Source organism: Emys orbicularis, chromosome 4 (assembly GCF_028017835.1).
Source record: "Emys orbicularis isolate rEmyOrb1 chromosome 4, rEmyOrb1.hap1, whole genome shotgun sequence".
Taxonomy (NCBI): Eukaryota; Metazoa; Chordata; order Testudines; family Emydidae; genus Emys; species Emys orbicularis.
The window spans coordinates 157,985,835-158,012,578 of NC_088686.1; the positions used below are offsets into that span (position 1 = coordinate 157,985,835).

At 52.7% G+C, this 26,744-nt stretch overlaps 2 protein-coding genes and 1 pseudogene across 2 annotated transcripts; 2 read left to right on the forward strand and 1 right to left on the reverse strand.

Annotated features, from left to right (window-relative positions):
* LOC135877976 (RING finger protein 112-like) overlaps positions 1 to 26,744 on the forward strand; it is a 1,138,053-nt pseudogene that overhangs the window by 1,050,069 nt on the left and 61,240 nt on the right.
* On the reverse strand, positions 1,891 to 6,420 carry LOC135877433 (serine protease 27-like). The gene is made up of 6 exons (XM_065402865.1): positions 6,354 to 6,420; positions 4,100 to 4,126; positions 3,843 to 4,005; positions 3,268 to 3,545; positions 2,752 to 2,903; positions 1,891 to 2,217 (listed from the first exon to the last, which is right to left on the reverse strand). Exons 1-6 carry the CDS (start codon positions 6,418 to 6,420, stop codon positions 1,921 to 1,923), a joined length of 984 nt encoding a protein of 327 aa, XP_065258937.1. The 3' UTR covers positions 1,891 to 1,920.
* LOC135878454 (prostasin-like) lies at positions 22,490 to 26,537 on the forward strand. Its single transcript, XM_065404130.1, has 6 exons — positions 22,490 to 22,612; positions 23,355 to 23,381; positions 23,554 to 23,698; positions 23,917 to 24,188; positions 25,360 to 25,532; positions 26,002 to 26,537. The coding sequence occupies exons 1-6, from the start codon at positions 22,546 to 22,548 to the stop codon at positions 26,209 to 26,211; spliced, it is 894 nt and encodes a 297-aa protein (XP_065260202.1). The 5' UTR covers positions 22,490 to 22,545; the 3' UTR covers positions 26,212 to 26,537.

Consider the following 26,744-nt stretch of genomic DNA (forward strand, 5'->3'; position numbering starts at 1 on the left):
AGCGGCGCGCTTGTGGGAGGAGGAGGAGGCGGCGGAGCGGAGGTGAGCTGGGGCAGGGAGCGGTTCCACTGACCGCCCCCCACTTACTTGCCGAGGCCCCTCTGACCACAGTCAGGCTGGTTGCAGTCCCAGGATACCAGTCACTAACCCCAGCTCAATTGGTGCCCTAGATCCTACATGAAAGACAACGCAAGCAGCCTTGTTGAGATTCCCAGTGTTCACCCACCTCTCCCTCCCTGCACACTTCGGCGATTTTCTTCTTAGGGAGCTGATTATGCGTCATTCTCTTGCTGTTTCCTTTGACTACCCTAGTTTAACTGCTGCAGGTCACAATACTCCTAGTGTATTCAGCATCCCACCGCTACCACCATCTGTCACAGAGCCACAGGATCGGTTCTACGGCCCCAGCTTTGGAACGGTCTCTAGGAGGATCCCCTTCAGCAAAATACTTGGGTTTGTTAGTCACCTGGCACACAGCACATGGGGTTCTTTGGGGAGCACAGTTAAACCATGGCCCATTCTGGTCAGCCCAGAGGCCCAGCCGTGCTGCAGTGAACCCCATGTTCAAGCTCTGTCTGACCCACTGGGTCAGTCCCCAGGTGTGAACCCTGACTCTCTCCAGCACTCAACCCTTATCCCCCCACCCTTCCCCAGTCCTTTGTTCTGGAGCTGGGGGGTTCTTCTCGGCTTCCCTGCTGAGAGGTGGGGAAATCCATCTCCCGCTGGGGTGTTGGCCACCAGGTGTCAATGGCTGGTGGTTGGATTTTCCATCATCTTCATGGATTCCCCACCGACGTGGGGTTGGCCCGTCCTTTTCCAGTGCCCCAGCCCAGCAGCGAGGCGACAGTCACACCTCAGGGCTTGTCTACACTTGAAATGCTGCAGAGGGTCTCTCATCAGCATAGTTAATCCACCTCCCCGAGAGGCCGTAGCTGGGGCGAAGGGAGAATTCACCCACTGACCTAGAGATGGCAACACCCGGGGTTAGGTCAGTTTAACTTGCCCGGGAGTGTGTGTGTGGATTTTTCACACCCCTGAGTGACATAGTGATACCGACTGAATTTCCCAGCACAGGCCAGGGGGGTGTCTCTAGCCTGCCCTGAGAGAAAACAGTCCTTTCCCACACACGGGGTGACAATGTGGCATGCAGGGGAAACTGAGGCACAGCTAGGGATCATAAAAATAGTACAGTAAATTCACACTCGCTCTGGGGAGTCAGTGCCACGAGGGGGACCCAACTTTTGGTCGGGGAGGAGGTCTGTGCAGTGCCCAGCATGATGCAGGGACCGAGCTCAGTTGGAGGTGGGCGTGTCTGTGCCCAGGGGCCCTGATCTTGGTCAGTGTCTGTACAGCGCCTGACACAATGGGGGCCCCAATCTCGGGGGGGGGCAGGCTGCACAGCACCCGGCACGATGGGCAGTGCCCGCACTCTGCTGTCCTACAGCTAATATCAAGCAGTGGAGCCAGTGGGAGGCGGTGGCGGTGGTAGGACTGGCCCGAGCGGGAGCCGGCACCAGCTGCTGTGGGGCAGTTCGCGGCTGCTGCTGGGAGGAGACAGAATTTGCAAAGCCAATTTATTGATGATTTTCGGAGCACAACTGGTGGGATCAAAGCAGCTGTGGGGCCCTTCCCCACCGGCATCCCAGTCACCCCGGGGCGGGAGGTATTGCAGAGTTACAGGAAGGGCTGGATATGACCCCTTGTCCCCTGCACTCCCCACTCCCCACTCCCCATAGCTACCCCCTCAGCTTCCATCCACCACCCTCTCCCAGCCGTGTCCCACAGGCCCCAGCAATGTGGGGCCCAGACCTGGTGCCAAGGGGGGTCTATACACACCCCTGCTGGCGGGGGGTTCCCATGTTACCCGGAGGTGCGTCTGTGCCAGGGGGTTGGCACGGGTGGGAGCCCCCATGGGGCAGGTTACAGGGCCGTCAGCAGGAGCCCAGCAATGAGCGGTGCAGCCAGTGCCAGCGCTAGGCATGAGCAGACTAAGCCATTGCTTAGGGACGGCAATGGGGTAGTACCAGCACTGAGTACGGCAGGAGAGACGATCGAGAGGCCATCGCCACCCGTGACATTCTGGATCCAGTTGACATAGACTGGGACCCGGACGTACACTCTTGGGAGTGGGGGTGGGGAGTCTCTGCCCCAGCTGATGATCCCAGTCAGGACGAAGCTGCCGTTCCTTGGACAGACCAGAGGCCCCCCTGAGTCAAACTAGGTTGAGAGAGAGGGACATTAGGGTCAATGAGGTCGGCCCTTTTGCCTCCCTTCCCACAAAGTGGCTCCTGTTTTTCCTCTTTCAGAGCCAGGGATAGAACCCAGGAGTCCTGGCTTCCAGTCCTCCTGCTCTAACCCACCAGCCCCCACTCCCCTCCCAGAGCTGGGGATAAAACCCAATTCCCTCTCATGCCATGTCCTGCTTCAGTGCCAGGGAAGAGCTACCGCCCTTGTTAGATTTGTTTTCTCTGAGATTAAGCTCAGGTTAAGTTTAACCCTCTCAGTTCGGTGGGGCCAGAGCTCAGAGAGTTTCCCCCCATTCTGTGGTGACTTGTGAGATGTCCCAGAATGCACTGGTGCTGGGAGAGCTGCTTTCTCCGTCAATGAGACGCAGAGGAAGATCAAATTAAAACGTCACCCACGTGGGCCTTTTTTGAGAGCGGGGGAGGAAAGACCAATGTTTGCAAACAGAACAAGTGCCAGATAATTTCAAGCAGCCCCAGTGCTGCCCCCCTAAGCCAAGTAGCCCACCTTGCAGGGGCCATTAGGGTCGCCCCTGGACCCAGCGCACAGCATGTCATCTTGGATCCAGTGGCTCTGTTCCCCAAAGTTCTCTCTGCAGGTCGACACATCGACGAGAGGAACTTGCAGCTTCTGAAGCGTCCGGGGTGGCTGAAGAGTATCTGGAATGAGAGAGCTGGGGATGAAGCCCTCTGGGAGGCCGAGGGAGCTGGAAAGGACGGCGACGTGCTGGGAAAAATCTCTCCGAGTGTAACATGGTGGCTGGGCATGTGAGCAACGTCGCCATCAAGGGCTGCAGATCAGAGTGCACATAAACGTCACAGTCAGGGGAGAGTGTGTGTGAGCGCGTGCAGTGCTGCCCCCTGATGGAGAGGACAGGGCAGTGAGTGTGTGTGTGTGTGTGTGCATGTGCACACAGGGTTTCCCTTGTAGCTACACAGCCCTGCGTGTTCAGAGCTCAGAGGAAGGGCTCTCAGATCACCCCCAATCATCCATTAGACCCACCAAGCTCCCATCCCCGCTCACCTTTACACTCCGACCCGGTTTTGCCCCAACCAGTAACCCAGCACTTTTCCCCTGCTGGGAACTGGGTGGAGGGGCCCAGCAGGGAGATGGGGCGGATGGTGTCCGTGAAATTGACAGGTTCCGTCAGCTGCACCAGGGCGATGTCGGCGAAGAACGTGCTCTGGTTGTAGTTGGGGTGCCTGAAGATGCCATACACGGGGGACAAGATCCGGGTGGGGGATGGGTTGGAGAGCTGGTACTCCCCCAGGTTCATGCAATACGCAGAGTCAGGGAGAAAGCTGGGAGCGGAGGGGCAGAAAATACTGATCAAGGGGGGAAGATAGACTGTGAACAGAGACAAAATGCAGCCACTTCTGGGGCAGAGAGGCTGAGCAACAACCATACAGCAACGCGATGCCTCGCGCAGCACTAAGATGCAGCCAGCTCTGGGGTGGGGGCAGCAGGGGAACGGTCACACTGCACAATGGGGATAGTTTAACCAAGAGCAGGAAATCAGTGATGGAGCTGAGGCCACAGACAGATGTCACTGCAAACCAAGAAAGGGCAGCCTGGGATCCCCTTCCAGGGTTACTCACCGATTGAAGCAGTGAGCGGCTGACACCACCCACTGGGCTGAGATGAGGGATCCTCCACAGATGTGGTGGTATTCACGTTTTTCATCATCATATTCCTGCACACTGACCTGCCAGGGCCATCGACCCTCCTGGGCATCCTGCCCCCCTGTGATACGGCTGAACACTGCACAAACCAGGAAGCCATGTTAACACAGGACAAGGTGCACACCTCTCCCCCCCAGAACTAAGGCTAGAACCCAGGAGTCCTGAGTCTTTACCTGGCTGGTCTTGACTCTCCTCAGCACCTGTGGAGGGAACAGAAATGTTGGGGAGACATTACAGCATCGGGGCCATGGGGACAGGAGCAGCATTAGGATCCGATTGAAGGCAGGGAGGTGGAAGGTGCAGAACTACTAACTGTGGTATGTATCTGTGGTATGTATCATTTCAATCAGCTTCTGTACCAGACGACTGGGGGATAGCTCATGTGACGCCGATTTTTAAAAAGGGCTCCAGAGGTGATCTCAGCAATTACAGGACGGTAAGTCTGATTTCAGTACTGGGCAAACTGGTTGAAACTATCATAAAGAACAGTATTGTCAGACATATAGATGAACATAATTTGTTGGGGGAAGAGTCAACATGGTTCTATAAAGGGAAATCATGCCTCACAATCTACTAGAATTCTTTGAGGGGGTCAACAAGCATGTGGACAAAGGGGATCCAGTGGATATAGTGTACTTAGATTTTGAGAAAGCCTTTGACAAGGTCCCTCACCAAAGGCTCTTAAGCATATTAAGCTGCAATGGGATAAGAGGGAAGGTCCTCTCATGGATTGGTAACTGGTTAAAAGATAAGAAACAAAGAGTAGGTATAAATGGTCAGTTTTCAGAATGGAGAGAAGTAAATAGTGGTGTCCCCCAGGGGTCTGTTCTGGGCCCAGTCCTATTCAACATATTCATAAATGATCTGGAAAAAGGGGTAAACAGTGAGGTGGCAAAATTTGCAGATGACACGCAATTATTAAAGATAGTTAAGTCCCAGGCAGACTGCGAAGAGCTACAAAAGGATCTCTCAAAACTGGGTAACTGGGCAACAAAATGGCAGATGAAATTTAATGTTGATAAAGGCAAATTAATGCACATTGGAAAACATAATCCCAACTATAGATATAAGATGATGGGGTCTAAATTAGCTGTTACCACTCAAGAAAGAGATCTTGGAGTCATTGTAGATAGTTCTCTGAAAACATCCACTCAATGTGCAGTGGCAGTCAAAAAAGCAAACAGAATGCTGGGAATAATTAAGAAAGGGATAGAGAATAAGACAGAAAATATCATATTGCCTCTATATAAATCGATGGTGTGTCCACATCTTGAATACTGTGTGCAGATGTGGTCGCCCCATCTCAAAAAAACATATTGGAATTGGAGAAGGTTCAGAAAAGAGCAATAAAAATGATAAGGGGTATGGAATGGCTTCCATATGAGGAGAGATTAATAAGACTGGGACTCTTCAGCTTGGAAAAGAGATGGCTAAGGGGAGATATGATTGAGGTCTATAAAATTATGACTGGTGCAGAGAAAGTAGATAAGGAAGTGTTGTTTATTACTGCTCGTAACACAAGAACTAGGGGTTGAAATTTATAGGCAGCAGGTTTAAAACAAATAAAAGGCAGTATTTCTTCAGACAACACACAGTCAACCTGTGGAACTCCTTGCCAGAGGATGTTGTGAAGGCCAAGACCACAACAGGGTTCAAAAAAAGAACTAGATAAATTCATGTAGGATAGGTCCATCAATGGCTATTAGCCAGGATGGCCAGGGATGGTGTCCCTAGCCTCTGTTTGCCAGAAGCTGGGAATGAGCGACAGGGGATGGATCACTGGATGATTCCCTGTTCTGTTCATTCCCTCTGGGGCACCTGGCACTGGCCACTGTCGACAGACAGGATACTGGGCTAAATGGACCTTTGGCCTGACCCAGTATGGCCATTCTTATATACTTATGTTCTTATAGGGCTGGAATACAAGCCCCACCACTGTCCCATAGCTCCTCCCATAATCCCCATACCGCCCCCCAAATTGTAGGTGGATACCATATGTCAATAGGTTTCAGAGTGAACATCGACATGAGACAAACGAGGGCTGCTCTCAGCTCTCTCAGGGCCACATGTGCTCCTTCCACCCAGCGAAGCCTGAGGGCAGGAGATTGGGGCATAACAAATGGGAGGGGGACTGAGGCGGTGGCTCCTGTGGGGGTTAGTCAGAGGGGTGGGAGGGGTCAATCTGGGGATGTCTGGAGGGTGGGGATCAGGATCCCTTCGTGCACAGCAGGGCCTGAGGACCGGCACTGTCATTTCTGCCCCTCTCTGGACAGGATCTGTTTTCCTCACATCCCCCGAGACCCGCGAACCCAGGCGCTGGGAAAGGGTCAGAGCCAGTCCACTGGGGCAGGATCTGGATCCTGATCTGCCCCTTCTGGTCCGTTCCCTGTGGCTCTGCATCACTCTGGATCCCTCGCTCCCTCTTACCATGCGCTGGGGACGGCAGCACCACCAGCAGCAGCAGCGCGGCCAGCTGGGAGCAGAGTCCCGCCATGATCCAGCCCCACAGGAGCTCTGGGTCGGGGTGGCCCAGCTCGGCCTTCAGCGAGCGGAGCAGGAAGCCCCGGCTTCGAGGCAGCGGGTTATAAACCCAGCTGGAGCCGCCCCGTGGGTGTGGGGGCTGATTTTGGCCGGACCCCCCAGCCAGATGTGCTGATGCTGAGGAAGCCACGGTACCTCGGACTCTGGTTCTCCAACACTCTGGCTCAGAGCCCAGCGTTTACATTTCTGATTCACAGGAAATTGAAAGCAGAAGTTCATGGACCCTCATCTCCACCCCCTTCCCCATTGTGAGACACGCCCATTCACTGCCTGGCTCCCCTCTGCACGGAATCTCTTTTCCTCACATCCCCCCAGACCTACAAACCCACGAGTCCAGGCCCTGGGAAAGGGACCGAGCCAGGCCACTGGGTCAGGCTCGTCCCCTCTGGTCTGTTCCCCCCCTGGGGGCAGGATTGTCCTCTTCTCTGTTCCCCCCGGGGGCAGTTTGGCTGGTGGGGGTGGGGGTTCCTTTGACAACCCACATGATATTTAAATTGCTTCTCCCTGCTTGGCTTACAGGCAGTCAAACCAGTAACGGCAACATGGAAGCTCCCAACCTGCTTTCCACCCAGCTCTCCTGTCTCTGGCTGGTTTCAGGAAGTGGATGGCTGGCAGATGCTTGTCCAAGGCTGTTCTTAAAAGCCTTCAATGACAGATATATTCCACAACCTCCCTTGAAAGCCTATTCCAGATACCTTAACTACCCTTAGAGTGGGCAAATGACCTCCCATGTCTTACTGACGACACTGCTTTTAATACAGCCCCAAAAGATATTAGCCTTTTTTGCAACAGCATCCCCTTGTTGACTCATATTCAATTTGAGATCTGCTATAGCCCCCAGGTCCTTTCCAGCAATACAAACACCCAGCCAGTGATTCCCCATTTTGTAGTTGTGCATTTGATTTTTCCTTCCTACTTTGCGTTCGTCTTTCCTGAATTTCTTCTCGTTGATTTCAGACGAACTCTCCAATTTGTCAAGGTCTTTTTGAATTCTGATCCTGGACTCTGATTCATCACTAGGCTTGGAAGGATCAGATTGTTACCAGTAAATGTCAATTTCACTGCATCAATCCAAATCAATGAACAAATATTTCCATCAGCAATCATCGAAATTTACCAATAGGAAACATAAGAAAAATGTATCAGAGGGGTAGCCGTGTTAGTCTGGATCTGTAAAAAGCAACAAAGAGTCCCGTGGCACCTTATAGACTAACAGACGTAGTGGAGCATAAGCTTTCGTGGGTGAATATCCACTTCGTCAGATGCAATTGAGTATTCACCCACGAAAGCTTATGCTCCAATACGTCTGTTAGTCTATAAGGTGCCACAGGACTCTTTGTCGCTTTTTACATAAGAAAAATGCTGCTTGAAAACTTAGTGTCAAAATCCAATGATTTAGACTTCTGAATTAGGCTTGTTACAAACAGGCTAGTGAATGAAGAGGTCTGATTTGAGGTTTACTTTGTATATTTTCACGTGTGGTGTTCACAATTTGTGTTCACGCGTTATAAAGCTTAGATGCTTTGGATCGCATTTGCTATCAGTAAAATAATTGCCTGACCCCTCCCCCCACACACACACACATTTCCTGCAACTGAACAAAATTAAATAGGTAAAAATAGATAAAATGCTTAAAAATAAATATTGTTATCTGTCAAAATTATCAAAAAAATAAAAATTCAATTCTACTGAGCTTATTCCTACCCAGGCCGGGCAGACACCAGGTCTGTAGCCACCTTTTGGCTGACTTACAGTTACAATTGATACAGTCGATTATCTAAGCCATTGTATTGTCCAGCATGGCCATGCCCTGCTCTCAGATCTGGCTTCCACCAGGTCAGGGGCTGGCATCTGAGCCTTGACTGACCACCAAGCCATGAATTTTGGTTTCCTGGAAGTCAGTGGCTGGGGCATAAAAGTCTGTGCATGAGGAATTGTGAGAAAGAAAACAGTGTCCAGTAGGTTGGCGTTGGCACCCCGGTCACTGCCCCTTGCCACCCTGAAATGGCAGGCTGGGTTCTCCTCTTCTGCCAGGGTTATTGGATGAGCGCTGGGCATCGCACGATGTGTCACATTTCTTTTAAAGCCCTGAGCTCCAGGAGTCAGGTGATCACTGATATTCTCAAGGGGTCAGTTATTCGTCTTTGTGGTGCCAGAGAAAAACTTGACATGAAGGCTCAGAAAACCAGAAGCTGCGTTTGCCCCTTTTCCCCGCCTCTGACCTCCCCAAAAATCAGTAGGGTTCTGGCCATTGGAACCTAGAACATTCCCGGAACTTTTGGAATGCCCTGGATGTGGCATTCAAACGCTGTCACGTTACAGACAGGATCACTGCTGCACCCTGGCTTTGCTAGAGACTTTGGAGGAACCGCTTCAGGGCACCTGACCTTCAAGGGATCCCCCTCTTCCTTCAGGGTCAGCCGTATGGCTGCAACGGTCCATTGTCCAACTCCGGCAGACCCTGGCTGAGTTCACACGCTCTGCATGCCGGAGATCCCTGGGGATCAGTGTCAGTTGTTCAGTCCTTAGGGCTCCGTTGTCCTGGCCAAACCGCCATTGACACGGGTCCGTTGCAGCCAGTCCTGTAACAACCCAGCCACCCTACCCCAATTATGTCATCCAAACACCCCATGTTTCCTTCTCTGCCCTCAAAATGGCTTTTAAACTTTTTTCACTCCTGGGTAGCAATGCACCGTAGAAAGGGAAACTGAGGCACACATCGGCATCCTAAAAATAGGACAGGAGATTCCTACTTCATCACAGCCCCACCTCATTCAAAAGGTGGGTGTGAACCTGCCAGGAGCTATTGGCTGAGGATTGGTTTAGGTGGGGGCAGGGGTGGGGGAAGAGAGATCACACGGGAGCTGAGGAGAGACGAAAGAGAACAGAGGAGAGCAGAGAGAGTGGCAGAGGCAGGAGCCTGTGAGCACAGTGTGACGCTGGAAAAAGCTAGACCGAGAGTTTGGGGCTCTGCTGGCGAAGGGGGCTAAAAACTGCTCCTTTCATTCTCAGCTCCTCCTGGGTTTGGAGAAGCAGGACTTTGTATGCTCCGTGTGTAGCCACCAGGAAGCTTACATAGATCCCTGGGGCTCTGTGTGCGTGTAGCTCAGGGGAACCATGTTGGTTTGGGGAAGGATTGCAGGAGTTCTGCTCAGAGGATGGGTGTGATGCTTGCTTTGTCTCTTTGAACCCCTTCTTGATCTAGGTCAGTTTCAACCAATCCCTTAATGACCCTATTCGTTCCTCCCAGACAGAACGGTGACAAACACCCCCCTGTGCCTCTTGGTATCCCCTGAGAGCAAACTGGAGCCTGTTTTCCCTTGGGGAAAAGTGAGGCTTCCTAAAAATATTACAGAAAATCCCCACTTCGTCTGCCAGAAGTTAAATATGACTACAGTGAGGGGTTTGTCACAAGAGAGGCGTAAAATGCAGACTATCGTGTTCCAAAGCTGTCGGACCCGGGCGATTGCCAACAAACCCATCCAAAATTGTGACTAACTCCCCAAAACCATGAAAAAAAAATTAAGTGGGGGGGAGGGGGATTTGCAACCCAATATTATGATGCTGGGCAGTGTTAGGATATAGATATTCAGGCCTGTCTGTAAAGGCCTATATTTTAAGAATTTGGGTATATGTTTGTAACCCTTCTGCCCGTCTGAGTTGGCAGCAACAAGGGCCGGGTTCAGGATCTAGGGGTTCCGTTTCAATAATGCAATGCAAAACCAGCTTGAGCCCCCACCCAGTGACCTGGGACAATTACATACCACCCCCCTGTTGCCTCTAAGAGGCAATACTTCCCCTCTCGCAAGCACAGAGTCTGAGTGTAGCAAAATCCTTTTAATAAAGGAGGGAAACAATGCAGCATTATGTTGGGGAAATACCACAAACAGGATTCATAACACAAACCATGAGCAAAAGATCCTCCCCCCCCCAAGTAAGTTTGGCAGTGTCCTTTTCCCCTCAGGGTCTTAAGTCTAGCAACTCAAAAAAATCACCCAAAGTCCCAAAAGTCCAACACCGCAAAAGTCTCTTGAGTCCAGCAACCCAAAAATCACCCAAAAGTCCAACAACCCAAAAGTCTCTGTCCCTGCTCAGTGCAGCCCCAAAGTTCAAAAGTTTATCTGCAGAGTTTTACCTCCCAGCCTGGGGCGGGGGGGTTGCAGCAGTGTTAAGAGGCACCTTACATGGTCCGAGGCTGACTGCCCCGCCTCTCCGTGGGGTTCTGCTGCAGCCTTCGCCATGAGCCATTCCCCGAGCCGTCCCGTGAGCCGCTCCAGCCATTCTACAAACTGCTCTGCTTTGCCAGCTACTTAGCAATATACCTTCAGACCCCCCGCAGGACTCAGTGATTTCAGCTTGTAGTAGGGGAACCTCAGTGCTGGTACACCATTGGCCTAAACTGAATTCAGCTCAACAGCCTGTAACTAGAGTCCTAATGGAATTAAAATGAGGTGTGTGTGTGTGTGTGTGTGTGTGTGTGTGTGTGTGTGTGTGTGTGTGTGTGTGTGTGTGTGTGTGTGTGTGTGTGTGTGTGTGTGTGTGTGTGTGGAGAGAGAGAGAAATTGCCAATTAGCATATCAGACCCTCAGAAGGGAGCCCAGACCATCAACTACAAATACCTGTCCCCAACCTCTCTCAACTCACTGGGTTTTGGAACCCATGTCCCTTGTCTAGCGAGTGCTACTTAGTTGATGGTGAGTCCTTCTGTCATAAAACAGTTTTATTGTCCTTGAGTCACATAATCAGGGTAACAATACTTTATTCTTCCTGCCCCCAAAACAGAGAAACTGGGAATCCCACACCAGCCAAAGTAACCACTTTCGGTTGCTGTGGGCTCATGCTAGGCGGGGTGGGTGAGCCTATGCAAACAAGATCAGCCCCTGAAGTTCTTTTCCACGACTCGCCACAATTCACCACCAGATGTCAGGGTAGAGCTCATCCTGACTCTGCTTACACGTTTATCATTTAGCTAGTTATAGAAGTATAAAAGAAAGAATCTGTGTAAGGGCCTTCTCTCCCTGGGACAGTCTGAGGCCCTGTTCTTAGACTAAGGCCTTTGGCTAAGCAGTGGGAGCAGCCATAAGCTGGGAAGCGACCGGTCACATCCTCACATCCCAAACTAGTCACATGGAAATAAGGCAATCGGGGGCTGTTAGGGGTGATCCGATCTGTCACCTCCAGAGAAAGGGAAGAGCCTAGAAGATGTAAAAGGAAATTTAGTTTGATAGTTTTCTGTTTGGTAAGAACTCACTTATCAATAGACACAGCTGGGAAACCCTTATGTCTTTATAGATGTAGTTGTGAAATCCTCACTTCTGCATTGTTTTGTCATTATAGTTCCCACTTTGCTGTTGTTTATTTGCATGGTCTCTGTCTGGTTCTGGGATTGTTTCTGTCTGCTGTATAATTAATTTTGCTGGGTGTAAACTAATTAAGGTGGTGGGATATAATTGGTTAGCTAATCATGTTACACTATGTTAGGATTGGTTAGGGGTAAATTTCAGAAGAATGACTGGTGAAGCCGGTATAGCTAAGCATATTACTATATAAATTAGGGGTGTGACGTTGTGCAGTCTATATGGTTTTATAAAAATATGATAATATGTCACCTGAACTGGAATCCATCTTAAACCTGGTGCTTTTCCAGTGAGGGGGGGTGAAAACCCAGAGAGAAAAAGGATTCCCGCCTTATGCAAAAGATATATAAAGAGGTGGAACAGAGCAAAGGGAGGGGAGGAGCCATCATGAGGAATCCCCTAGCTACCACCTGAGCTGGAACAAGAGCTGTACCAGGGGAAAGAATTGTGCCCAGGTCTGGAAGGTGTCCAGTCTGCGGAAAAAACTTACTGAAGCATCTCTGAGGGTGAGATTATCTGTATTCAGTTTGGTTAGACATAGATTTGCATGTTTTATTTCATTTTGCTTGGTGACTTACTTTGTTCTGTCTGTTACTACTTGGAACCAGTTAAATCCTACTTTCTGTATTTAAAATGACTTTTTACTTATTAATTAACTCAGAGTATGTATTAATACCTGGGGGAGCAAACAACTGTACATATCTCCCTATCAGTGTTATAGAGGGAGAACAATTTATGAGTTTACCAATTTATGAGTTTACCAATTTATGAATTTGGGTCTAAACCCAAATAAATCTGTTTTACCCTGTATAAAGGGTACAACAGATTTATTTGGGTTTAGACCCCATTGGGAGTTGGGCATCTGAGTGTTAAAGACAGAAACACTTCTGTGAGCTGCTTTCAGGTAAACCTGCAGCTTTGGGGCACGTAATTCAGACCCTGGGTCTGTGTTGGAGCAGACGGGAGTGTCTGGTTCAGCAAGACAGGGTGCTGGGGTCCCGAGCTGGCAGGGAAAGCAGGGGGCAGAAGTAGTCTTGGCACATCAGGTGGCAGCTCCCAGGGGGTTTCTGTGATCCATCCCGTCACAAGGGGCAAACAGGAAGTAAGTTGGGATTCAAAAATACGGAAAAAGGAACTTTGATTTAAGCTTGTTGGAAGTTCACCCCAATAAATATCAAATTGTTTGCACCTTTGGATTTTGGGTATTGTTAGAACATAAGAACATAAGAACGGCCGTACTGGGTCAGCCAAAGGTCCATCTACTCCAGTATCCTGTCTACCGACAGTGGCCAATGCCAGGTGCCCCAGAGGGAGTGTACCTAACAGGTAATGATCAAGTGATCTCTCTCCTGCCACCCATCTCCACCCTCTGACAAACAGAGGCTGGGACACCATTCCTTACCCATCCTGGCTAATAGCCATTAATGGACTTAACCTCCATGAATTTATCCAGTTCTCTTTTAAACGCTGTTATAGTCCTACCCTTCACCACCTCCTCAGGTAAGGAGTTCCACATTGTTGCTCTCTGTTCATGCGAGAAGGACCAGGGAAGTGGGAGAGTGAAGGAATAAGCTCTCTAACAGGCAGGGATTTGGGTCCAAATGTCATGATGCTGGACAAAGATTTGGGTCCAAACATCATGTGCCGTGGGGGATTTGGGGCCAAAAGTCATGATGGTGGGTGAGGATTTGGGGCCAAACATCATGATTCAAACAAGAGTAAGAACAATCAACACCTTCCCGCCGGGCCCAGCCCCGTGTTTACAGGCAGGACCAGCTGCAGGCCTGTGCATGGACAAAAGCACCCACGGAAAGACTCTGAACTGGGCCCCTCGGGGCTGAGCTGAAAAACCCTGAATGTGGAAAGAGACAAAGCCGGGGGCTGTGTAAGAGAAGGAAAAGGGGCCCAAGGGGGATCCGTCATAGAGAGAACGCTCTGCCCATGGGAAAGTTCTCATGAGAGGTGGGTACCAGCCCTCTGCACTGGCCAGGCTCTGCATGGACTGGCCACTGGGGGAGAGATCCCTTAGACAAGAAAGGAACTGGGTAATACAGGCAGGCTCAGGATTGCAGTTTATGTTTGTCGGTTCTGGGGGGTGCTGCAAGAGGCAGTGGCTCAGTGCACATTGCAGCTGTCCCGATAATGAAAGATGGGGCACTCGAGTGCAGCAGAGGGGTGTGTAAATTGCTCACTGGCAGAGGAAAGTGCAGGGTTTGGGGAGCTCAGAGCAGAGTGTCACTGCTGTCAGTATCCGGCAGTTACGGGTGAATTTCCCCCAACTGGCCACAGGCACGTCTCTCCCACACTGTGAGCAGGTGATAGTGGTTCACCCTGGACACCTTGGGTAAACCCACAATGTCACAGGCAGATCCCACCTCTCCGAGTGATGGGCTCAAGCTCTTTGCAGACTCAGGCAGTGACGCTGTGTCAGTTACACTTGGTGCAGTTCACAACTCTCCGAGCTGCGGTTTCAGGCTCTCTGCAGACGCAGGCAGACATTGCTGCTCTGATTGCCCTAAAAGGGGAAGAAGGAGCAGGATACTGGTCAAACAACCAGGGAACTGGAGCAGTGTCATACCCAATGGCAGTGAAAAGCCTGAAAAAGGAGATGCTCCTGGAGCCCTCTACAGCTGTCAGCTTCAGAACAACCTCTGGTGACAGCAAGGTCCTTACTGAGCAAACTGCAGTGTGACACTGCAGCTGTCACCCAGCCACCCCACCCCAGCATCAGCTGCAGCTCAGTGCTGGTTGTACATCACCTGAGAACAGGGCCGGCTCCAGGCACCAGCAAAGGAAGCAGGTGCTTGGGGTGGCTAATGGGAAGGGGCAGCACGTCCGGGTCTTTGGCGGCAATTCAGAGATGGGTCCCTCAGTCCCTCTTGGAGCGAATTGCCGCCGAAGAATGAAGCTGCTCAGATCGGGGCTTTATCATTCCCCCCCCCCCCCCCCACTTCGCTGCTTGGGGCGGCAAAAAGGCTGGAGCGGGCCCTGCCTGAGAAGCATTGCAACAGTGCAGGGCTTTTTGAGGGGTTTGTTTGCTATCTTGTTTTGCAGCTAGTATGAATTCTGCTAACCCTTTTCATGTTCTCTGTATGGATAAATATCTTCTTTCTGTGTGTTCCATTCTATGCATCCAGTGAAGTGGGCTGTAGCCCACGAAAGCTTATGCTCAAAAACATTGGTTAGTCTCTAAGGTGCCACAAGTCCTCCTGTTCTTTTTGCGGCTACAGACTAACACGGCTGCTTCTCTGAAGGCTGCCCCTCTTGTTTCTCAGAAAGAGCAGTTCGAACCTGCTTTCGGTTTCCACCTGCATGAGGCAGGAAACCAACCTAATGGAAGGTGGAGGGTCTCACGGCCAGTGACTGATATACATCAATGAAACATGACAGCTCTCACGGATGGCCCTGCAGCTCTTCATAATATGATCGCTGGCCTCTGGCCTCAAAGCCTGGGATCCACAGCAAAGACATTGGGATGTTGAGAAATGAGTTGCGCTTAGCAGGGATCAGAGTTAGCGCCACATTGAGGTGTACTGGGGCCAGCTTGCACCCCTCTCACAGCCGTTGTGTCAGGCTCTCTGCAGAGGTTAAGGAGTGGTTCACCCTATCTTTAAAGAACCAGAAACTGGGAAATACCAGACAGACCATCAAACAGGAGGGTTCATACCCAGTGGCAGTAAAAAGCCTGAGCAAAGAGATGCAGGCTACAGAACACTCTGAACAGAGCGGGGCTCATATGGCAGTGAGTTCCAAACATAAAAGATCCACTAATAAATATATGAAGAACCCACCCCAGAGGTGGCTGCATCTCAGCATTGGGCCAGCCAACCCCAGGGAGCATTATAAGCAACTGTTCCCCAGCTGCCCCACCCCAGAGGTGGCCGCATTGCAGTGCTGGCTGCTGGGGGACTGTTACCCAGCACTGGAAAGAGTCAAGTATTTGATAAGGAGGGTTTTTGTTTTAGATCTAAGAAACGCCTCGTTCCTGAGAAGAGGCACCTGCCAGGTTATTTCTGTATGGCAAGGAAGTGGTAACATCCAGTAGTTCCCGAGGGGGCTGTATCTCTGCCACGGCTCTGGCCAAACCCTCCGGCCCCAGGGCAGTCACAACGCCCGGCACTTCCAGTGCCCTTTAAAGCATGTGCATTTCCAGGCCCTGCTGCTCCGAAGCGCATAGTGTCCAGTCCTGTTCGCATGACCCTGATCTTTACAGTCCCGGTTTATCCTATTCCTTGTCCCCAGCATGAGGTTGCTGCTTATCTTAGCTAGCACAGCCACCCCGACTGCAGCACCCTGCATGGCAAGCCCCTAGTTACAACTCACCCTCCCAGTCCCCTTCCCAGGCCCGGCCACTAAGAAATGAGGCAAGTTACTAATGTCAAGCCAGGCCTACACCCAGGGGCAGGATCGTCTCCTGTCTATTCCCCCCTCCCCAGGGGGCAGGATCGTCCCCTCCAGTCCATTCCCCAGAAATGTGCACCTCTCTGATGGGAACAGAGCCAGTTCAGAGGGTGTTAAGGGCAAGACAGGAGGTTAGAACTGAAGGTTCAGAGTGGGTTAAATTACACAGACTGTGACGGAGTAGGGCGTGGGGAGGACTGACCTGGGCATGTTGCAGGGGAGTTTTACTGGGACTGTCTGCATTGGTGATGGGATAACAGGGGGTGACTTCACTTGAGGGACAATAGCTGAGCACGTAACCTGAGCCCAGGAGGGGGTTGGGGCCAGGTGACACCTTCTGCCCAGGAAACTGGACAAAGGCGGGAGGAGGAGCCAGGGGGTGTGGCTGGGGGAGACAGCTGGAGGGGGTTTCAGTTTGGAGCTGGCTGGGGAAATGGAGGGAGACCCAGGGCCATGGTCTAGGCTCCCTGTCCCCCAAGATGGACGTGACTGAAGGGGTCCTGTTGTCTACTGTGACGGGTTGGATCACAGAAACCCCCTTGGGAGCCGCCACCCAATGTGCCAAGACTACTTCTGCTCCTGTTTTCCCTGCCAGCTCAGGACTCCAGCACCCTGTCTTGCTGAGCCAGACACTCCAGTCCGCTTCAACACAGACCCAGGGTCTGAATCACTTGTCCCCAAGCTGCAAGTTTACCTGAAAACAGCTCACAGTAGTGTGCTTGTCTTTAGCACTCAGATGCCCAACTCCCAATGGGTAGGGTTACCATAATCCAGCAAGCAAAAAAGAGGACGGGAGGAGCCCCGCCCCTGTCCTGTCCTAGCCCCGCCCCATCCTGCCCTAGCCCCGCCCCTGCCCCTCCCACTTCCCCCCCTCAGAACCCCCAACCCTCCCCCCCGGTCCTTGTCCCCTGACTGCCCCCTCCTGAGACCCCTGCTCCTAACTGCCCCCCAGGACTCCACCCCCTACCTAAGCCTCCCTGCCTCTTGTACCCTGACTGCCCCCTCCTGAGACCCTCCCCCCATCCTAACTGGCCCCCTAGGACTCTACCCCCTACCTGTACCCTGACTGCTCCAACCCTTATCCACACCCCCACCCCCAGACAGACCCCTGGGACTCCCACGCCCCATCCAACCACTCCCCACCCCCTGACAGCCCCCCCCAGAACTCCCAACCCATCTAAACCCCTCTGCTCCCTATCCCCTGACTGCTCCGATCCCTCTCCCCACTCCTGCCCCCTGACAGCCCCCCCACAACTCCCCCCCCTCGCTCCTTGTCCCCTGACTGCCCCCTCCTGGGACCCCTGCTCCTAACTGCCCTCCAGAACCCCACCCCCTACCTAAGCCTCCCTGTTCCTTGTCCCCTAACTGCCCCCTCCTAAGACCCCTCCCCCAAATACCCCCCAGGACCCTACCTCCTACCTGTACCCTGACTGCCCAAAACCTTATCCACACCCCCAGAAAGCCCCCCCCGAACTCCCGACCCCCCCCCCCGTCTCTTGACTGCCCCCTCCAAAACCTCCCTGCCCCTTCTCCAACCCCCTGGCCCCCTTGTTGTTGGCCTTTCTTCACCTAATGTCTCGGTGAACTTGCTCAGGAACGGCCTGAGCCGCTCGTCGGCACGCTGGGCAGCAGTGGGGGAGGAGCTCCAGACTGCCGGAGCCGAACTGCGAATGCAGGGAGGGAGTGATTTCTGCTGCAGGGGGAAGCGGAGGAGGGGCTGTCTCTGGCTGTCGGAGCCCCATGTAAGTGGCACCATCCGGCCGGCTGCACTGTTAGCCGCGCGCGCTCTGCATGGGGTGGGGGGAAGTCCGGACATTTACAAATTCCCCCTGGACACTATTTTTAGCTTAAAAAGCCGGACATGTCCGGGGGAATCCGGACGAATGGTAACCCTACCAATGGGGTCTAAACCCAGATAAATCCGTTTTACCCTGCATAAAGCTTATGCAGGGCAAACTCATAAATTGTTCGCCCTCTATAACACGGATAGAGAGATATGTACAGTTGTTTGCTCCCCCAGCTATTAATACATACTCTGAGTAAATTACTAAATAAAAAGTGATTTTATTAAATACAGACAGTAGGATTTAAGTGGTTCCAAGTAGTAACAGACAGAACAAAGTAAGTCACCAAGCAAAATAAAATAAAATGCGCAAATCTATGCCTAATCAAACTGAATACAGATAATCTCACCCTCAGAGATGCTTCAGTAAGTTTTTTCTCAGACTGGACACCTTCCAGGCCTGGGCACAATTCTTTCCCCTGGTACAGTTCTTGTTCCAGCTCAGGTGATAGCTAGGGGATTCTTCATGATGGCTCCTCTCCCTCTCTCTTCTGTTCCACCCCTTTATATATCTTTTGCATAAGGCAGGAACCCTTTGTCCCTCTGGGTTTCCACCCCCCCTCACTGGAAAAGCACCAGGTTAAAGATGGATTCCAGTTCAGGTGACATGATCACATGTCACTGCAAGACTTCATTACTCACTTGCCAGCACACACATATACAGGGAGACTCACAGGTAAACAGCCATCTGCAGACAATGGGAGTCATCAAGATTCCAAACCATCATTAATGGCCCACACTTTACATAATTACAATAGGCCCTCAGAGTTACATTTTATAGTTCTAGTTTTAGATACAAGAGTGGTACATTTCTACAAATAGGATGATCACACTCAGTAGATTATGAGCTTTGTAATGATACCTTACAAGAGACCTTTTGCACAAAGCATACCCCAGTTGCATTATAGTCACTTATTGTCAATTTTTTCTAAAACTATCCCAGTTACATTATATTGACTTATTATCAAGTTTTTATAAAACCATATAGACTGCACAACGTCACAGGGGTTTCAGTTTGGAGCTGGCTGGGGAAACGGAGGGAGACCCAGGGCCATGGTCTAAGCTCCCTCCCCCCCAAGATGGACCTGACTGAAGGGGTCCTGTTGTCTGTACCTACAAGCTCTGTTTTGGATTGTGTTCCTATCGTCTAATAAACCTTCTGTGTTACTGGCTGGCTGAGAGTCCCGGTGAATCACAGGAAGTGGGGGGTGCAGGGTCCTGACTGCCCCACACTCCGTGCCACAGACCCCAAATGCATCCTGGGGAACCCCACCAGCGGTGTGACAGCAGCACAGCCAGGTCCTGGAAGAAGACACCAGACTCGTAAATTTGTTGTGACTGTAAAGTTCATTGCACTTTAGAGACTGTTGCTCTGAACCTCACCCAAGCCATTTCCTCACAGGCTGCAACCTGGACTGTGGGACCACGGAGCCCTCTGCCCCATTAACCTGGGGTGAGCCTCTCACGCTGTGATGCTGTGACAAGCTACAGGCCTCTGGCAGGCACTGCACTCACACAGACACCCACAGGCAGGAATGCACCCACCTCAGCTACATGAATGCTTCTCCCAGCCACTAGTGAAGCAACAGTAGAGAGACCCCAGCCAATTCCCCCTCCGCCTTGCACCCCAGAACTGTACTGTCTGGCAGTAGTCAAAAGCCCGTCCAGTGTGAGTTCATTACCCAGTTCACCCCTCCCTCAATTTGCAGAGGACATGCACCAGCCTTTGTAAATTAAGCTGAGATTTCCCCAGCACTTCAACCAAAACTTACTTTTTAAGGTAAAATATAAAAAAAGGTTTAACTACAGACAGATCGATTTTACGTGATTATAAGTAACAAGTGCAGAAATCAGAGTTGGTTACTTAAGAAACAAAAATAAATGTGCAGTCAAAGTTCTACAAACTAAACAGGATTTGAATGAAGCAGAGTCTCCCCCTAACAGATGGTACAAACAGGTCAGAGATCCTCAATACACAGGCTGGGACTCTTTCCCGGCCTGGGACCACCCTCCCCTAGTTCAAAGTCTTTGTCCTCCAGACATGTTTCCAGGTGTTGAGTTGCGGGTGAAGTGAAGCCAAGTGATGATGTCACTTCCCCTCTTTTATAGTTTCTTCCAGCTCACTGGAAATATCCTTTGCTGTGACGTGGGGGTCAGGCAGTCCCCACTGGTCAAGCAGTCTCCACTGTATATGTGTTCCCACTGAGAAGTCTCCATTGTATGTGTGATCCCTCTGAGAAATCTCCACTCCTGGGACAGTGGATTCTTTCCTTGATGGGTTTTGATGAGCCATTAACCCGCTGTCTAGCTGTTTATGGCTACTCCTTTGTTGTACCTGAAAGGCTCGTTGTGGGTGTCTCCCAACCTCCCGACATTTTTCAGTAACACACACAGAGCAAAACTTCACAACTTCACATACAGTGACAGCACACACAATTCAATAGGATATTAATGTTCAACAGATCAAGACTTTTCAAATGATACCTCACAAGGTATGTGTGATGGGTTCAGTCACAGAGACCCCCTTGGGACTGTCACCTGATGTGCTGAGACTACCTCTGAGCCCATTTTCCCTGTCAGCTTGGGACTCCAGAACCCTGCCTTGTTGAGACGAATATGCTAATCTACGGCAACACAGACCCAGGGTCTGAACCACACCCCCAAAGCTGCAGACTTAACTGAAAACAGCTTACCAAGTACTCCTGTCTCCAGCACCCAAGCACCCAGCTCTCAATGGGATCCAAACCCCAAATAAATCCATTTTACTCTGTATAAACCTTATACAGGGTAAACTCATAAATTGTCCGCCTTCTATAACACTGATAGAGAGATATGCACAGCTGTTTGCTCCCCCAGGTATTAATCACTTACTCTGGGTTAATTAATAGTCTGGACCCAATCTTAGTCTGGGCCCAATCCTTTCCCCTGGTACAGTTCATGTTAGTTCCAGATCAGTTGGTAACTAGGGGATTCCAAATGACTGGCAGCCCCTTTGTTCTGTTCCACCCCCTTTTATAGCTTTGGCACAAGGCGGGAATCCTTTGTCTCTCTCTCTGGGTTCCCACCCTTCCTTCTAAATGAAAAAGCTCCATGTTTAAGTTGGATTCCAGTATCATGTGACATGATCACATGTCCTGTGAGACTTCAAGCCTTCATTCTTCCTGGCCTGACTCACAGGAAGGCTTTCAAGTAAACAGAGCCATTTACAACCAATTGTCCTGGTTAATGGAAGCCATCAAGACTCCAAGCCATTATTAATGGCCCACACTTTGCAAAGTTACAATAGGACTTTAGAGTAATACTTTATATTTCTAGGTTTAGATACAAGAATGATACATTCATACAAATAGGATGACCACACTCAGTAGATTATAAGCTTTGTAATGATACCTTACAAGAGACCTTTTGAATGAAGCATATTCCAGTTATATCATATTCACACTCATTAGCATTAACATAAGACATACGGAGTGCAATATTGCACCAGGCTCTGCACAAACCTCCTGACTGAGATCGGGGCTCCCGTCACACCAGGCCCTGCACAGACCCCCCCCACAACATCCAATTGTGCCGGATGCTGCAGAGACTGACTGCATTTGCGGCTGGGATACGTCAGCCAGGGCTGTGCAGGGGTGGGGAAGAGAGGGTCTGAAGTTTTGGGGGATGGGGCACAAGTGAAGGAGCCACGGCAGGGTAAAGGAAAAAAGCTGCTCTGAGCTCAGTGGTGGTGGTGTGTTTCAATAGCCTCCCCCATGTACCTCCCCTCCCCACCTGCTACCCCCTGCCACCAAACTGCTGCGTGGGCAGGAAATCTCTCTGGTGCCCCCAGCTGCTGAAGGCCAATGAGCGAGAGCAGCACGGGAGGCTGCTGCCTGCGATACCTGCCTGGGGAAAGGGCTGCGCAGGCAGGTTCCTGGAAGTGGTGGGGAGCATGGGGGAGGTGCTGAAGAACGGGACAGCTGGAGGTTTCCTGACCCCAGAGCACTGGCCAGCCATGGGCACTGAGCACCGGACAGAAGGCCCGGCCCGGCTACCTCCAGCAAAGGGACAGTCCTGGGAAAACCTGGGCAGGTGGTCCACTGACTGGGGATGGCAGCACAGGGCAGGCCTGAGTTTCAGCCCTGATTTCTCCTCCCGACGGGTATGGTCCGGCAAGGACCAGATCTCGTCTAAGCCACGCAGGGGGTGGGGGGAGCCGAGGGTCTGTGAGCTTCTGCTTTCACTTTCCTGTACATCAGCGATTTAAACAGGAAAACACTGGGCTCCGAGCCAGAGAACCACGGCACCGGAGACAAGGGCTCTGACGTGTTGTGGCTTCTTGATGCACATGGCTGGCGGTCTGGCAGAAATCACACCCCACGCCCACGGGGCGGCTTCAGCTGGGTATATAACTCGCTGCCTTGAAGCCAGGGGCTGTCTGCTTTGCTGGCTGGAGGCTGAGCTGGGCCGTCCCAACCCAGAGTTCCTGTGGGGCAGGATGATGCGGGGGCTCTGCTCCCAGCTGGCCTTGCTGCTGCTGCTGGTGCTGCCATCCCCAACGCAGGGTAAGAGGAACCAAGGGAGCCAGAGCGATGCAGAGCCGCGGGGAACAGACCAGAGGGGACGACCCTGCAGCCTGGGGTGGGGAATAGATCTGAGGAGGGGAATCGACTGGATGAGACAATCCTGCCCCCTGCGGGTTGAATTGACAGGAGGGGACCATCCTGCCTCCCTGGGGGTGGAATCGACTCGGGGATGAGTGGCTGGCTCTGTCTCTTTCCCAGGGCCTGGGTTCAAGGGTTTGTGGGTACGTGAGCAAAACAGGTTCTGTGCACTGAGGGGCAGAAATGATGCGCCAGTCCCCAGACCCCGCTGTGAATGAAGGGACCCTGAGCCCACCTCTGAGACACCCCTACCACCTCCAAGGGCTGGCATGACCCCTCCAGCCCCTCTGACTCACTCCCACAGGTGCCATGGCTCCAGCTCCCTCTCAGCTTCTGCACCCGAATCCTCTCCCACCCTTGGGCTTTGCAGGGTGGAGGGAGGACGTGTGGCCCCGAGAGAGCTGGGAGCAGCCCCCTTTCATCTCATGTCAACGTTCACTCTGAAACTTACTGATGTATAGTAGCCACCTATGATTTGAGGCAGAGTATGTAGATTATGGAAGGAGCTACGGGACAGTGGATGGGGCTTTTATTCCAGCTCTTTTCCCCGCCTTCCACCCTCCCCAATCGGACCCTAGTGATGCTTCTCCCCCAATGGATCTGACTCTGTAATGTCTCCCCAACATTTCCATTTCCTCCGCAGGTGCAGAGGAGAGTCAAGACCAAACAGGTAAAGAGTCTGGACTCCTGGGTTCTATCACCTGCTCTGGGAGGGGAGTGGGGTCGTGTGGGTTATGGGTGCGGGTGAGGGTGGGAGCCAGGACTCCTGGGTTCTATCCCTGGCTCTGGGTGGGAGATGTGCACTTTGTCCCATGTTAACATAGTTCCTCTGGTTTGTGCAGTGTTCAGCCGTATCATAGGGGGGCAGGATGCCAAGAAGGGTAACTGGACCTGGCAGGTCAGTGTGCAAGAAGATGGAGCCCACATCTGTGGAGGATCCCTCATCTCAGCCCAGTGGGTGGTGTCAGCTGCTCACTGCTTCAATCCGTGAGTAACCCAGGCAGGAGCGGGGGGAGGGAGGAGCAGGTTCCTCTTATTTGGCTTGCAGCAACATCAGTTTGTGGCCTCTGCCCCCTCATTGACCCCCTGCTCTTGGTCAAGCCATCCCCATGGTGCCGCGCAGCTGTTCTGCTGCTGTGCCCGCCCCAGAGGTGGCTGCATCTCAGTATCACACTGTCTTCCCCTTTTCCTTTTCTCTCCTCCAGCTCCGTGCCCTATTCCCAATACCGTCTAGTGCTGGGAGCGCACCAGCTCCTCCCTCTCTCCCCAAAACCAGTCCTGTCCAAGGTGCAGAAGATCATCCTCCACCCCAGTTACAATAGGACGAGCCTTGTTGCTGACATCGCCTTGGTGAGGCTGAAGAAGCCAGTGAAATCCACGAAGTTCATCCGGCCCATCTCACTGCCGGGGGCCTCCCGCCAGTTTCCTGAGAAGAAGAAGTGTTGGGTCACTGGCTGGGGAAACGTTGAAGTGACCGGTAAGTGTCAGAGGTCTCAGAGAGGAACTGGGAAGCCATAGTTGTTATGGGGTTGGGGAGAGCAGTTCCCTGCTCTGTCCCCACCCCTGCTCCGCCCCCTCCCCAGCCCCAGCCCCATTCCACCCCTTCTCCCAATTCCTCTCCCCCAAGCGACGCAGCCTGGGGGTTAGGAGGGGGCCTGGTGGCAGCAGCAGGAGTGGAACCCCCCCCACACACACACACACACTCACCGGTGGTGGCGGGAAATGGAGTCACCTGGCTCCAGCCTGCTCCACTCCACTGACTCCCAGCTGTGTTGTTCCATTTCCCACCAGTGCCGGTGAGTGCGGGGAGGGGGGCCTCACCCCTGCTGCTGGTGCCAGGCCCCCACTAATCCCCTGGACAACCCTGTGCCCCACAGGGCCCCCCAAAGCACCAGGCCCAGGGTAGTTGCCCCAAACCTTCCTATGAGAAGGGCTCCTATGGTGGTCATGGATACTGTGACCATCTCGGCTGACCTCCTGGAGAGCACAAGCCAGAGAACGTCCCTGAAGGAATTTCTGCTTTAATGAGACCAGATCTCTTAGCTGGCCGTCCCATCTGGATTTACAAATGGAGAATCCACCACGACCCTTGGTGAATTGCTCCAATGGTTAATCGCCCTCACTGTTAAAAACTGACACCTTATTTCCAGTCTGAGTTGTCTGGCTTCAACTTCCAGCCACTGGATCATGTTTGACCTTCCCCTGCTCGACTGAAGAGCCTGTTATTAAACCCTTCTTCGCATTGTAGATACCCATACACTGGGCTCAAGTCACCCCTTAACCTTCTCTCTGTTACGTTAAATCGATTGAGCTCCTGAGTTAGAGGCCTGGGGTCCCAGATGATCAGGGCCATGTGTGTGTGGGGGGGGGGAGCGCTGCCCCCTGCTGGAGGGGATTGTGTGTGTGTGTGTGTATTCCTTGTGGTGCAGCACTGACGCACACAGGGACACACCTGCACTTGGACATAGTAGGAGATAGTCACGTGCAGAAATGTGCCTTGGCAGCCAGACTCGTCTCCAGAATGGCACAGGCACGGGGGAAGCTGCCCACAGGCACAAACGGGTCGTCCAGACCCCGGCGTGCTGGGCGCAGGGAGCGCCAGAGGCTGGTGGAATAACCCTGCCGTACCCCTGCTTCTCCCCCTCCAGAGCCTCTCCCACGACCCCAGACCCTGCAGCAGCTGGAGGTTCCCATCATCAGTACACGAGACTGCAACAGGCGTTACAACAAACTGAATCCAAACTCACCTCTGGGTCCACAGAGAATCAAAAGCGACATGATCTGCGCCGGGTACATGAACAGCCCCAAGGGATTCTGCAATGTGAGAGCCTTTCCTCAACACCGCTGCCCAGATCCCAACCAAAACCATGGCCCCAGTGTGCCAGGCGCCGCCCAGACCCCAACCGAGACCACGGCCCCAGTGTGCCAGGCGCCGCCCAGACCCCAACCGAGACCACGGCCCCAGTGTGCCAGGCGCCGCCCAGACCCCAACCGAGACCACGGCCCCAGTGTGCCAGGCGCCGCCCAGACCCCAACCGAGACCACGGCCCCAGTGTGCCAGGTGCCGCCCAGACCCCAACCGAGACCACGGCCCCAGTGTGCCATGCGCTGCACAGACCCCAACCGAGACCACAGCCCCTTGTTCAAGGGGCTGCCAAGACCCCTCTGACAGAGGTCACTGCTCCTGTTGCTCACACCGGGTATGTGCTGTGACCCTCATCCAGCCTTCGCTCTCACGGTGACAGCGATGGGAATTGGGGCCCTGACCCCCCATTTCTCTCTCTCTCTAGGGCGACTCTGGGGGGCCTCTGGCCTGTCAGCAGAACGGCAAATGGTATCTGGCCGGAGTCGTGAGCTGGTTTATGACCAGAAGCGAGAGAGGAATAGTCTGTTCTGAGCCCAAGTTCCCCGGGGTCTTCACCCGGGTGACAGCCTACAACAGCTGGATCCAGAAGGAAGTGAACGGTGTGGGCCCTCTGCCAGCGCGTTTCCAGCTGTAATGATACTCGCCGTGCTCCTCCTCACAGCCCTGTGAGCCATGCACGGACCTGTCCCTGGGACTTCCAGGCCAACCCCCCTCAGGATGTCTATAGACCCCCCCCTTTGACACCGGGTGTGGGCCCCGCGTTGCTGGGGTCTGTGGGACGCAGCTGGGAGATGCTGGTGGATGGAAGCACAGGGGTGCTATGGGGAGGTGAGGGCAGAGGGTGGGGGGTTATATCCAGCCTTTCCTGCAGCTCTTCAGCGCCCCCTGGGGGTGACTGGGAAGCCGACGGGGACAGGCCCTGCAGCCGCTTTTATCCCATGAATTGTGCTCTGAAAATCATCAATAAATCAGCTTTGCAAGCAAACTGACCCACAGCAGTTGGTGCCGCCTCCCGCTAGGGCCAGTCCTGCCATGGCAACAGCCTCCCACGGGCTCCGTGGGTTATCAGAGCGTAGGGGCCTCCCATCGTGCTGGACGCTGCACACACCCCCCCAACCGAGATCAGGGCCCCCATCGCACCAGGCGCTGCATATACGCCCCCCAAAG